This window comes from Saccostrea cucullata, unplaced genomic scaffold, assembly GCF_032062105.1.
Source record: "Saccostrea cucullata isolate Sc308-1 unplaced genomic scaffold, CSIRO_AGI_Scuc_v1 ctg10975, whole genome shotgun sequence".
NCBI classification, from domain to species: Eukaryota; Metazoa; Mollusca; class Bivalvia; order Ostreida; family Ostreidae; genus Saccostrea; species Saccostrea cuccullata.
The window spans coordinates 10,009-24,309 of NW_026927273.1; the positions used below are offsets into that span (position 1 = coordinate 10,009).

At 35.6% G+C, this 14,301-nt stretch overlaps 1 protein-coding gene across 1 annotated transcript; it reads left to right on the forward strand.

Moving 5' to 3' along the window:
- The first annotated feature begins 1,328 nt into the window (after nucleotides 1-1,328).
- On the forward strand, nucleotides 1,329-9,408 carry LOC134273904 (uncharacterized). Its single transcript, XM_062756123.1, has 2 exons — nucleotides 1,329-8,528; nucleotides 9,367-9,408. Exons 1-2 carry the CDS (start codon nucleotides 1,329-1,331, stop codon nucleotides 9,406-9,408), a joined length of 7,242 nt encoding a protein of 2,413 aa, XP_062612107.1.
- Nucleotides 9,409-14,301: the final 4,893 nt, after the last annotated feature.

The window sequence follows — 14,301 nt, forward strand, 5'->3', positions numbered from 1 at the left end:
AATTTTAATACAATCTTGTCTGAGTCTTGCCATACATTGGGATACATTGTTGTTGAAATCCGATGTCAACTTCCTGTTTGTCTGTGCGTCTGTTCGTTTCATACATAACACATTTTTGTCTCAGTTTTCTCAGCAACTGCTCATCGCAGATGTTTGACTCTTTGTTGAAACATGTTATAAAGTGAGATTCAATTTATTTTTCAATTGAACTTTTGATATATATATTTACATGATAGTGTTTATTCACATCAGAGCAGGGGTATTACTAGTGAGCATTGGCTCACAGATTTCTTGTTCTTTAGGTGATTATTGTGTGAACTGATATTCCCCGTCTCTATCTTACGAAAGTCTTGCATGTTTATCGCGCATATCAGACAGGAAGTTAAGTCTATATATTGTGTCAATGTTGATCCCAATTGAATAATAGCATAACACTGGACTGCACCTGATTTGAAGTGAAAATAATGTTACGCATTCAGATTTTTTTATTTCTGTGTCCAAATCAGAAAAAAAATTATACCATAGTCAAACTGTTGAAACTTTTAGTCATATAATTGAAATTAATTGATTGTCGTTGCCCTATTTACTACGTAAGTGCCTTGATTAAAGGTAATGACAGAGTGAAAAGCACGGGTAATTTTAAACAAACAAACATGTTTTGTTAAATAATTACATCGCACGTCTACTAGATGGCAAAATTAATCGATAGCTTTAAAAATAAATTTATCAATTACGGTACTAAGCTTTAACGAGGCTGGGGTGTGGCAGCCATTTTCAGACTATTTTTATCTCCTTTAAAAGGAGAGCTCCGTATGAAGATATAGAAAATGATCAAATTTTAAAACTAAAATGTATGAATTTTTTCTTTGTGAAATTATAGTAGACAGCTTATGTTACCTTAGCTAAAACAATTAAGTTAAATCTGATGGTTAATTTGTGATTAATTTGTTGACCCCCCAGCCTCCTTAAAAACACCAACAACATATGATGCATACGTGTTTGTTATTGATCCATACACTTTCATAATTATAAAGACAGTATACAACTAATCACAGAAAATAATAAAATTTCAATTTATCCTCATAAATCTTTTAAAAAATTATTCACTGTATGTTGAATTCGCGGAATTTTTCCGCGAATATAGCGAATATTAACTCAGCGAGTTAATTTCCTGCTGTACAGTATTCAAAGGGGAAATCTTGCAAAGAACGAAATGGTCAAAACTTTTCTGGTGAGCAATGTGGCCCATGGGCCTCTTGTCTTCAGGGTAGTTGTAGTAATCTCTAGTGTATCAATAATGTTTTTTTCAGATGGCAAAGAAAAGGAAAATGTCTGCAAGACAGAGAATGATTCAAGACAAGATGAGAAAAAGAGAAAAAAGGCAAAGGACTGCAGGAATTCTGCCAGATGAGGTCACAGCTTTGACGTCACAACAGTCTGCTGTTCCTTGCGGGACAGTGGATGGAGCTGATTCAGCTCCTCCCGGTAATTTTCCGGGGCTTGGTTCGATGGGGTTTCCACCTAAAGAGGAAAAACCCCTGGCCAGGGTGCAGGCCTCACCTCGAGTGAAAATGCATTCACCTGCCCCGAGGTTGCCATCTCCTCGGGGAAGTCGTCTGTTTGTCCATGACGAGGGCAAGGCACCGTCCACTGACTCCCCACCGTGGGTTTGTGCTCCACCGAGAGCACCTGGATCGGACATAGTGCATATGTCTGATCCAGCAGGACAGGCGCAGCTGGATACCTCCAGGATGGAGGAGACCAGTAGAATATCAAAAGATGAGGGCACTTTAACGAATTCTAAACTGGAAACTATACGAATATCAAACAGAAACTTGAACGAAAAACCTGATATTATAGAAAGTATAAACAGAGAAAGAGATATGTTGGAGTCTGTAGAAAGTATGTTGGGTTTCAGAGATGATACAGAGATTATAGAAAATGAGTTGAAAAATGATGGAAAGAAAGATATGAAATCAACAAACGAAAGAATTTTTCACAGGAAAAAGGGTCAGAATATAAGAGATTTGAAGGTACAAAGTGATCAGAAAGAAAGTAGTAGTATGCAGGATTGCCCTGGTGAGGAGAATACAAATTTAGAAGCAAGAAAATCATATCCTGTATCTGTCCAGGGCTCTTTCCATCAAGCTGATCCTATGTTTGGTGACAATGCAGGGACTCAATGTGTGGCAAATTGTCTATCAGCTATAGCTTATCATGTTCTGAAAAGTGCAGAAATCTGGCAAACAGCTGATGTCAACAAAGTTTTAGTGAATGGGGATGAACTATACACATATCTACAGAACAGTTCTTCAGTTACAAGTAGATATTTGTTAGTTGAAGAGTTGCCGCAGTATTTTGAATGCTTCAGTAAAACATTTGAATTCACAGTGAAGGTATCAGTACCAAGTTTAATCAGCTTATCAGAGGAGGAACCATGTTATGAAGATTTTAATGCTTGTCCCCTTTTTGAAGCTCTGCAAATGACACTTCATGAAACAGTCGGATGTTTTGTATGTTTTGGAGGAAATACTTTGGTAGTTGGGAAGACAACTGATGGGTTTTTCATATTTGATTCCCATTCAAGATGTTCTCGTGGATATCTTAGTATGCATGGAAAGAGTACAAGAATTTTATTAGAGAATGTTCATGATGTTTATTTGCACTTAAGGTCATTAGCAATTTCAATGGGATTTTCAAGAACTGTTGAATGTGAACTAACAGGGGTATTATGTTCCTTGAAGAATTTTGCTGTGGCTGAAGTGTATGACCAAGAAGAAGCTGAGAGAGATTTAGGAAAAGAAATAGGTTTAAATCAGGATGCATTATCAACAGAACAACCAGAGATGTTACATACAGATGAATTGATTTTTGTGGACGAGGAAAGCAAGCAGCATGATTTTATTCCTTTATCTGTTCAGAATCAGAAGGATTTGTGCAAGAAAATGGGGTTTTCATATGTCGTTTTAGGACGTCACAACAGTTCAGTATCTGTAAGAGATATGGGTGTGCCTAGAAGCTGTAAAGATATTGAAAGAGATGGGAATTGCTTTTTCAGGGCTATATCATTTAGCTTGACAAACTCTGAAATCCATCACAAACAAATTCGTGAAGCTGTTTGTAAACACTTGCTGAAAAATGAAACAGAATTTCGACAATTCATGCGATCAGAGGGATCTTTGCAATCATACTTGCTCTCAAGTAAAATGACACAGGAAGGTATATGGGCAACGGAATTGGAGATTCTTGCTACAGCACATATGTTGAATGTAGACATATACACTTACTCAGATATGAGGTGGCTTCAGTTCAGTGGGCATGATCTGTGTGCTGAATCAGGAGATCAGGGAGAAGCAATTTATTTATATCACAGAGAACAGAATCATTATGATGTTGTTTTGCAAGTGACATCAAGGTTGGCAAAAATTGACTGTTTCCTCATGAATAATCCTGGTGGAAGAGAATATATCCTTCGAAAAGAAAAGCAAATGCATATGAGAAATAGGCGCAAGGCTCCAGAATTAAAAGTGATCGTGGACTCGAATGAAAATCGCAAGGCTGCCCTAAAGAAAAAATATCAGGAAAATGAGGAGTTCAGGGAAAAAATGTTGAAGCATAAAAAGAAAATGTATACAAATGCAGAGTATAAGTTGAAAGCACAATTGAGCAACAGGCATCGTTATCATAGAAATATTGCTTACCAGTTAAAATATGCCTTAAATGCTGAACACAGAGGAAAGGTTTTGAAAAGGGGTAAAGAAAAGTATCAAACAGATTTGAATTATAAAGAGCAAAAGAAGATACAAAGTGTTGGAAAATATAAGTTGGACTTGAAGCACAGAGAATGTGCCAAAAGAAGAAGTAAAGAAAAATACAGAACAGATCTGAAGCATCAGAATAATGTGAAGGGAGCAAGTGTAAAAAAGTACAAGACAGACTTGAAACATCAGGAAAAGGTCAAGAAGACAAGTTCTGAAAAGTACAGGACTGACTTGGAACATCAGAAATATGTTAAGAAAGCAAGTACTGAAAAGTACAGGACTGACTTGGAACACCAGAAAAATGTTAAGAAAGCAAGTACTGAAAAGTACAGGACTGATCTTGTGCATAAGGCCAATTTAAAACGAACAATATTGGATAAATACAAGGCAGATGAATTCTACCGAAAAAAGAACAAGGCTGCCAATGTCTGTAGGTATCGAAGGAATGAAGCTTTTAGAGCTGAAAAGAAAGAACAAGCTGGAAGAAGATATCAATTTAATGCTGAAGTTCAATTACTCACGAAGAATCGTAGCAAGACTAGCTACAAGTCATCCCCTGATGTTCAAGAGAGAAAAAAGAGTAGAGTACAACAGAATAGGAAAATTAAAAAAAACAAAATGAAACAGGCAGAAGAAGTTTTGAGATCATTTAAAGAAAATGCATCGAAAGGACCAGATTATGCATGTACTTGTTGTCATAGGCTGTTGTTCAGAAATCAAGTACAAGTTTGTGAACATCAAATGTATGAAAAAAGTGAAGCAGCAAGAACTATCTCACATATTTGTTTGCTAGGCAAGTATTTCCATGAGTGTTCTGAATCATGTCCGGAAACATGCACTAAATCATCATCATGGATTTGTTACACTTGCCATAGGAAAATATTAAGTGGCAAAGCACCATCAGAGGCTGCTGCAAACAATATGACTTTAGAGGACATTCCACCTGAGTTGGCAAACTTAAACAGCTTAGAACAACATCTCATTGCACTTCACATACCGTTCATGAAAATCATGGCTCTTCCACATGGTGGACAAAGAAATGTACACGGACCTGTTATTTGTGTGCCCTCAGACATGAGAAAAACTACCAGTTTACCAAAACAAGGGGATGATAACTTGTTGTTGCGAGTGAAATTAAAAAGGAAGCTGGCGTACAAAGGTTATTTTGAATACCAGTTTGTTAATACAAACCATGTAATGTCAGCCTTGACATTCTTGAAAGAGAACAATCAGTGGTACAAAAATGTCATAATTGAATCCATTCAGAAAGATGACATGGAAATTCCTGGGCAAATGACTGATTGTGAAGAAGAAAATGAAGAGAGTAATGAAAACGATGATCAAATGATTGCATTTGACACTTGTTTACAACCCGTAGATGTTGCACAAGAAGTTTTGGACCATTATTTCGATGATGTTTACAACATTGCACCTGGTGAAGGGAAGAATCCTGTGCGAATGCTACAAGAGCCTGGAAATGAAGCAAAAGCGTTTCCTTGTCATTTCCCAAGCGGAAGATTTTCTTGGAATGAAGAAAGATCACAAAAATTAACACTATCTAGGTATTTTAACAATAGGTTAATGAATGCGGATAATAGGTTTGCAAAGGACACAAATTACATTTTCTTTAGCCAGTACATGTCCGAACTCAACCAAGTGATTGAAAAAACTCGGATTTCACTCAGAAAATCTTTGTCAAAATGTTCTAGCGGGAAACCAGTGACAGCAAATATGCTTCAAGATCCTACTACGCTCTGTAGTTTGTTGAGGAATGATGAGGCAATAAGGTTCATGCAACCGATAAGAGGAACACCCGCATATTGGGCAACTGCTCAGAAAGATCTCTTTGCAATGTTGCGGCAGTTAGGAATCCCAACCTGGTTTTGTTCGTTTAGTGCTGCAGAATATAGATGGAATGATGCAGTTAGGGCTATATTAAGGCAGCAGAGTGATGACAGAAATCCTGATGAAATGGAATGGTCAGAAAAGAATGAAGTTCTAAGATGCAATCCTGTCACAGTTGCTCGAATGTTCGAACATAGATTTCAGGTATTTCATAAAGAGGTCATTCTTTCACCTTGTGAACCAATCGGAAAAGTGGTAGACTTTTTCCAAAGAGTCGAGTTTCAGCAGAGAGGATCACCACATATGCATTGTTTATACTGGGTGTCAAATGCTCCTAACATTGACTCTGATGGAGAGGAAGTTGTCTGTAACTTCATTGACAAATATGTAACATGTGGCATACCCTCGGAAATTGATGACGCAGAGCTGAGAAAAAGTGTCCTGGATGTACAACAGCATAGCAAGAATCATTCAAAATCTTGCAAGAAGAAAGGCACTGATTGTAGGTTCAATTTCCCAAGGCCTCCATCCCAAAGGACATTTATAACAATTTCTTCAGAAGAAGAGAACAAAGATAAGTCTGAAGCAGAGACTCGAGAGGAGAAAGTAAACAAAGCATATGCAAAGGAAATTTTGCTAAGTGTATGGGATAAAATACAAAATGATGGCGAAGGAAAAACGACAAAAGAAGTATTTGATGACCTTTCACTAACTCAGGAACTATACGAAGAAGCTTATAACATGATAACAGCAAGGAGGTCAGTTGTTCTCCAACGTAACCCAAATGAGGTATGGACGAACCAATATAACCAGTGTCTCTTGAAATGTTGGGATGCTAACATGGACATTCAGTTTGTTTTGGATCCATTCAGTTGTATTGTATACATCGTTTCCTACATATCAAAATCAGAAAGGGAGATGGGCATGTTACTGAAACAAACAAAAATAGAGGCAGAAGAGGGAAATCTCAATGCTCGACAGACAATGAAAAAAATTGGATCTGCATACTTACATCACAGGGAGGTCAGTGCTCAGGAAGCTGTTTATAGGGTGTGCAATCTAAAAATGAAAGAGTGTTCGAGAAAAGTTGTTTTTATTCCCGTTGGTGACAATCCATTACGCTTAAGCAAACCACTGTCTTTGATCAAAAAGAAATCAAGTGATGAAGAAATAATCAGTGACGAGGATGATGATGAAAATGATATCTGGATGACAAACATAATTGAGCGTTATGAGAACCGTCCAGATAAGCCAATGTTCCATAACATGTGTCTCGCAAACTTCTGCTCCGAATTCAGAGTACTTGCTAAATCTCAAGTTCCAAAAAAAGAAAACGAGAATGTGTTTGAATTGCAGAATGGTAAGGGATATGTGCAACGCAGAACACGAACACAGCATGCTGTTGTAAGGTATCCGAGATTCAATGTTGAAAATATGTCGGAAAAATATCATCGATCTATATTGCAACTTTTTCTCCCTTACCGAACAGAGAAACAATTGAAGCCTCCAGGATTCGAATTATATGAGGATTTCTATGAAACTGGTCATGTGAAAATTAAAGGGACAAGACGATTGCAATCGGTGAAATCAATTGTAGATTTGAATCGTTCCCATTATGCACAAAATGAACAGTCATTGGACATTGCCCAAGAAGCATATGAAATGGATGGTGAACCAGAGGATGCGTGGTCACGCATATGTCCAGAAACAGAAGTACTAAGAAGAGAAGGTATAGCACAGAGGAAAGAGAAGACAGTGCAACAAGAGAATGATAGGGAAGCTATTCCAGATATGGAGACTGAGATGAATAATGCAGATGTGCTGTATCATGTTCACCAAAATGTTACTTCAAGAGAGGAAATGTCAACAGTTCTCCAAAATTTGAATGAAAAACAGAGTGAGATATTTTATTTGCTTCGAGAGTGGTGTTTAGCAAAGATAAATGGCAAGAAAAGTGAACCTCTGCACTTATTTGTGACTGGTGGTGCAGGCACTGGTAAAAGTCATCTCATAAAAGCAATTCATTATGAAGCGTCACATTTGCTTTCTAGAATGACGTGTGAACCAGAAAAGGTCACTGTACTCCTATCGGCATTCACGGGAACAGCAGCCTTCAACATTGGCGGAAACACGCTTCATCATTTATTTTCACTAACAAAATATCTGCCTCTGCCATATGAGCCATTAGGAGAACAAAGCCTTAGTGAAATGAGAGTAAAGATAGGTGACATACAGATTCTTATCATTGACGAAATATCAATGGTATACAAAAAGCTTCTGTATTATGTACATGAGCGGCTAGTGCAAATTAAAAAATGCAAAGATCCATTTGGAGGTGTTTGTGTAATCGCAGTGGGGGATTTCTATCAGCTTCCTCCTGTTAAGCAGCGGAAAAATGAGAGACTCTATAAAGAGAATTTGACTTATCCTGTGGATTACTGGTTCGACTTTTTTAAAGTGATCGAATTAAACCAGATAATGAGGCAAAAGGAAGATACGTCATTTGCCGAGGTGCTAAACTCCCTTCGTGTAAGACAGACAAATGAGCCATTAACAGAGGAGCAAAATCTGATGTTAGAACGGTGTCTCAGAGAAGGACCAGAGGATGTTCTTCATGTGTTTTGCACGAACGAAGAAGTAAACACATTCAATTTGACAATGCTAAGAAAGACGTGTGAAGATTTATTAGAAATTGATGCTGAAGATCATAAGAAGGACAAAACATCTGGAAAACTGATTAAGAGAGACAAACCCTTCCTAAAATCAACAAGTGATGGCCTTCCGAACTCCTTACTATTGTCCATCAATGCAAGAGTCATGCTCACAAGAAATTGCAATGTGGAAGACGGACTTGTGAATGGAGTAATGGGTTATGTTTCCCAATTCCAATACAAAGAAAACAGTGCAACATGTCTTAGAGCTGTAGGGGTAGTTTTTGATAACAAGGAAGTTGGAAGAAAGTTAGGACCAGGGCTCCCACTGGACCGAAAATATTTTTCGCCACTTTTCGCGACACAAGCTTTAAGAAAAGGCATACTTACATCTGATTTCTCGACAATGCAATGCACTTTTTGTTATTCAATTTTTTTATTATGTTTATCTGACACAGATATTGTTTTAAAATTGTAATGTTTAAAGCTTATGGTAGTATCCATTTAAAAAAAGAAAAAAAATAATAATGTTGGAATTACACAATTAATTTGATATTGTATTGATATCAGCCAACTCTTGACAGAAAATGTCCTCTTGTTTATATTTTTTTCGCCTGGGAAGGAGGGGGTGGGGGGGCTACAGACCTAGTAAAAATATGACATTTTTTTAAAATGGAAATTTTCATCATTTCATTAATTAATTGTGAAAAGAAGTAAATTAAAAAGTAATGAAAATTAGGTTTGAAACTTAACAACTTGGAGACTCAATGCAGGGTTTAATATGCAAGCTCAGGTTATTGTAAATAACTCAGTGTAATTTACTAACTAAAGATAATTCTGTTTCCAAACCAAATTCTTTTTCACTCTTTGTCAGTTAATGGTATATAAATGTACACTTTTTAAAATTTACATTAGGCAAAATTTGAAGCCATTCTTTACAATTTTCGTCATCTTTCCCTACTTTCGGTTTAACAAAAAACGATCTACATAGATCCAGATTTTTTTGATAAAAATCTTTTCTTTACAACTTCGTCTTCGAATAACACTTTATCCCCCCTTGTTTAATCCAAATTATATTATTTCAAGCAAGTAACCCTTTATTGCTCCAGGCTAGTTACCTAGTCAGCATTGTTCGTTCAAGCGAGACGTGATTTCCTGTATGTAGGTTTCAGTTTTCACACCTCTGCTGCATTAAGTAAACAAAGGGACTTATCTGTGTATATTGAATAAACAAAGGAGCTAACCAGGACTACACAAATTTTGTACATGGTACATCTAAAAAATTAATTTTCGCCACTTATGAATTTCTTTTCGCCACTTTTGAAAAAAATTCGCAATTGGCGACAATGGCGAATCACAGCTCGAGCCCTGGTTAGGACAAAAAACAAAAGATGGAAACATGGTGTTAATTGAAAGAATCCAAGAAGAAATAAAGGAGAAAACAGCTTCTGTGGTTAGACATCAATTTCCTCTTCGGCTGTCATGGGCATGTACTGCTCATAAGGTGCAAGGAATGACCACAGACAGAATTGTTGTGAATTTGGACAGAACATTTGCTCCTGGACAAGCTTATGTTGCATTGTCAAGAGTAACATCAGAAGGCGGCTTATTTATTGAAACAGAGGATCCAGCAAAATTAAAGAAAAAAATTTATGCTGATCCAGAAGTAAAGGCAGCTTTAACTGAAATGCCGAAATTCATTTTTGACAACCTTGGACAGGCCTTGAAGTCCAGCGGGATCAAAGTAGTTCTTCACAACATCCAGAGCTTAAGGAGACATTTCGGAGATTTGAAAAATGATGAGAGGTTCAAAAATGTTGATATCATCTGCCTGACAGAAACATGGTTAAGGTGTGGGGTGAACACAGAACATTTTATGTTGAATGGATTTCAGTTTCATCACCTTTCTAGACAAGAGGCATATGATGACAATACTATTTTAACACACGAATTGCGCCATTCAAAAGGTGGAGGTGTTGGATTATATTTGAGAGATAACAGTGGTCCTTTTGAACCTCTTCCACTTCCAGAGATGAATATTGAAGCTATGGCTCTAAAATTACCAAAGGAAGAAATTGTGATTGTGGTTGTGTATCGTCCATGCAAGGCAAACATGACAACTTTCCTTCACAGCCTGCAGAGAGTACTTGACTTCACAAGGACAGTTTATCCAGATTGTATTCTCATGGGGGACTTTAATGAAGACGCAAAATCTGATGGACCAGTTCAAAGATTTATGAAGGAGCAAGACTTCTGCCAAGTTGTAACTTTCAGTACTACCGAAGGAGGGACCATATTGGATCATGTTTACATATCCAATTCAATACAGATTGAACTCAAACGATTACCAACATACTACAGTTATCATGATGCTGTATTTGTTAAATTCCTAGAAAAATAATGGACATGATTTGAATTCAAGCAGTCTTCTTGTTCCCCTCAGTGTCAGAAGATTATTACTTTCCTTGACTGTCTTCCTTTCTGAATGAATTTTCATCTGCATATTTCGAATGCCTTTAAACCATTAACTAATGCGTTGCTATTGCACAGCTCTAGTATTACTAAAACTAGTTTTAGTTTTCGAGAACATGTAAATATACACCTGTGCAATTAAAAGAGATCCTTAAATAAAAGTAAACATAATACCTTTATCAGGAATATACAAGATTGCACCAAAATTTCAGCACTGATGATGATTATACATGTAGCATTATCTATTTGAAAATAATCATGAAATCACTAAAAATAAAGGAAACACTAGTGCAACAGTTCGATCTTGTAAGTGAGAGAGCACAAAAAAAAAATAGCATTCACTTAGAGATCAAGTAAGGAGTAAACATTTAAGTATTGTACTCTGACATTTTTTCAAAGGAGGTGGATTTGATTTATGACAATATGCAGTTAGCAGATCTTGTATATATTTTTTTTTCTTTTTTCCCTTGAAATTGCAGGGATATGTACCGGTATTTATTTATGTAGTTTATTGATGGATATGGACAAGCTTTGAGTCAGGTTACATAGGAATTAGGTAGTCATGATAATAGTAAAGTTGTGTAATATAAGCTTACTTATTATGTCATAAATTTTGGTGTTCTGTCTTATCACAAGCTAACGAGTAGCCCTGGCAATTACAAATTTGGTGTTCATAATTGAAAAATTGGACTTTGTGTACCCTTTTGAAGTACTGAAATTATTTAAAGTTTCTAGAAATCTTAATTTCTTTCTACTGCTCAATGACGTGCATTAAAATTATTTAACCAGAGACATAAATAAATGGCTGAATATTATGAAAACCGAGTTGTTCAGGACATATACATATGACTTAACAAAGAAAAAACTCGTTTAATTTAAATCTAAAAGTGGCAAACGCTTATCAATGGGATATTTTGATTTTTCCTCTGAATTTGCTGATTGAGTGAAATTGTGTTTTGAATCATTTATAAGTGTTGGCAGTTGTTGCGTGGAACAGTAGATGTAGATATGGTGAGGTTTAGTTTGAAAAACGTAGAATTTGATCAGATGTACTAAATTTTACTGACTTCACTTTCAATATAGATTGTAAAAATCATTCTCAGTTATGAATAGCTGAGACATTTAGTTTTTTTTTATAACTTCGGTGTAAATGAAAGTCTGTTAGTAAATAATTTTGAAGGTATATATATAAACGTTGTGCACAGTAATGTATTTATTCAATTAAGAAGAGATACCTTTGAAATCAAAATTTGTTTTCTCTCAGATAGGTATTATTAGCTGTAGTGTGTTTTTAAGCATTTATAAGCGTTGGCAGTTGTTCCTTTCGTTGTGTGGAACAGTACATGTATATATGGTGAGGTTTAGTTTGAAAGGCGTAAAATTTGGTCAGATGTTTTAAAGTTTACTGACTTTACTTTCAATATAGACTGTAAAAATCATTCTCATTTATGAATGGCTGAGACATTTAGTTTATAAATATAAATTTGTTGTGAATGAAAGTCTGTTAGTAATAATTTTAGAGGTATATGTATGCATTGTGCACAGTGGTGTATATTTTCAATTAAGACGAGATACCTATGAAATCAAAATTTGTTTTCTTTCAGATAGGTATTAGTAGTAGTAGTGTGTTTTGAATCATTTATAAGCGTTGGCAGTTGTTCCTATCATTGTGTGGAACAGTACATGTACATGTATATATGGTGAGGTTTAGTTAACAAAACGTAAAATTTGGTCAGATGTACTAAAGTTTACTGACTTCACTTTCAATATAGATTGTAAAAACCATTCAAAGTTATAGATAGCTGAGACATTTAGTTTATATATAAATTTGGTGTGCATGAATGTTAGTAAATAATTTTGGAGGTATAAGTCTGCGTTGTGCTCAGTGATGTATATTTTCAATTAAGACGAGATACCTATGAAATCAAAATTTGCTTTCTTTCAGATAGGTATTAGTAGTAGTAGTGTGTTTTGAATCATTTATAAGCGTTGGCAGTTGTTCCTTTCATTGTGTGGAACAGTACATGTACATGTATATATGGTGAGGTTTAGTTAACAAAACGTAAAATTTGGTCAGATGTACTAAAGTTTACTGACTTCACTTTCAATATAGATTGTAAAAACCATTCAAAGTTATAGATAGCTGAGACATTTAGTTTATATATAAATTTGGTGTGAATGAATGTTAGTAAATAATTTTGGAGGTATATGTCTGCGTTGTGCTCAGTGATGTATATTTTCAATTAAGAAGAGATACCTTTGAAATTAAAATTTGTTTTCCCTCAGACAGGTATTAGAAGTAGTTGAAATGTTCTTAATTCTTAATTGCTGTTATTAAATGCATGTAAAATCTAGATATAGAGAGATTAGTTATATAGGAAATTAATATCCTGCTCAAACCCTACTTCCACCTCCCCGTGGTGAGCAGGGGGCAACGGACTATGTCCGGCTAACGGAAGAGGTGCAAAAATCCGGAGTAAAGTTATGAACCTAGCCAATATCTATTTAAGAAATAATGTATCATTTAAAAAAAATCTATCGGAATTTAAATGCGGGTTGGTCACAAGATTAACTTCCATAAGCCCTTTGGACTCGAATTTGATCTCGTACCAACCCGTATTTGTAGCCTGATAGATGTTTTAAAATGATACCTTATTACATGTACTTATATAGTGAAACCTTTCTAATCCGACATGAACTGGGAGACAAATGTTGTGTCGGAATAGACAAGATCTCGGATTGCATAGTGTTAAAATTAATGAAAATACTAAAATGGGAGAGAAATATAACGTTGAAATTCAGAGTGTGTCGGATTATTCAGGTGTCCGATTAGTCAGTTTTCACTGTATTTACATTTGTGACTTATTCATTCTTTAAATTTGCCTGATAGTAACTTTAACATGTGAAATGCATTATTTCCAACCCAACAGCATGTATTTCAGCCACTGGACGCACGTCGACCCCTTATGAGTTCACTGAGAAGTAACGTCGAGCGTTTATCCAAATGCACATCTATGACCTCTTGACCCTGTACCAGAATTTACACAGTTATACATGTATAGATATGCATTGCTTTCAGTAGTATCATATAAAGGAAAACACTTGCAAATGTAAATATCTACCAATAAACTAATGCAAAAAATAGATCCTAATTCAATAGAGCAATCAAGGTTCAGTAAATAGAATTTTGGTAAAAATATGGAATCTTGAACACCAATATCTCGACTATCAGAGCTATATGATTGTGAGTTTGAAGTTTAAACCACATATTATTTTTATTTATTTTGAATCTCTGGTATCCGATCTCAGTTTTGTTCAGTACTGCTTATCAAAACATTTCCGATATACAAAGGGATGAAGATTTAACATACGACATGAATATCATAAAATATATTTGTAGAATTTTGAGATAAACAATTTTGCTTCTGCAATGTATAACAAATAATGACTGTTCAAGAGTTATCGATTCAAGATTTTTGGCCCCTTTCAGCCCCTTTTTTTAGTGTCAAGCTCTTTTTTCTTAATTTTATCTCACAGCTCTCAAGATTTTAAACAATTTTTATTCAACAACT

What these genes read in the sequence shown, in the direction of transcription:
- LOC134273904 (XM_062756123.1), top strand. Translation starts at nt 1,329, where the DNA reads ATGTCTGCAAGACAGAGAATGATTCAAGACAAGATGAGAAAAAGAGAA. An exon ending in GTGCAACATGTCTTAGAGCT is followed by an intron (nt 8,529 to 9,366) that starts GTAGGGGTAGTT and finishes TTATTGCTCCAG; the next exon opens with GCTAGTTACCTAGTCAGCAT.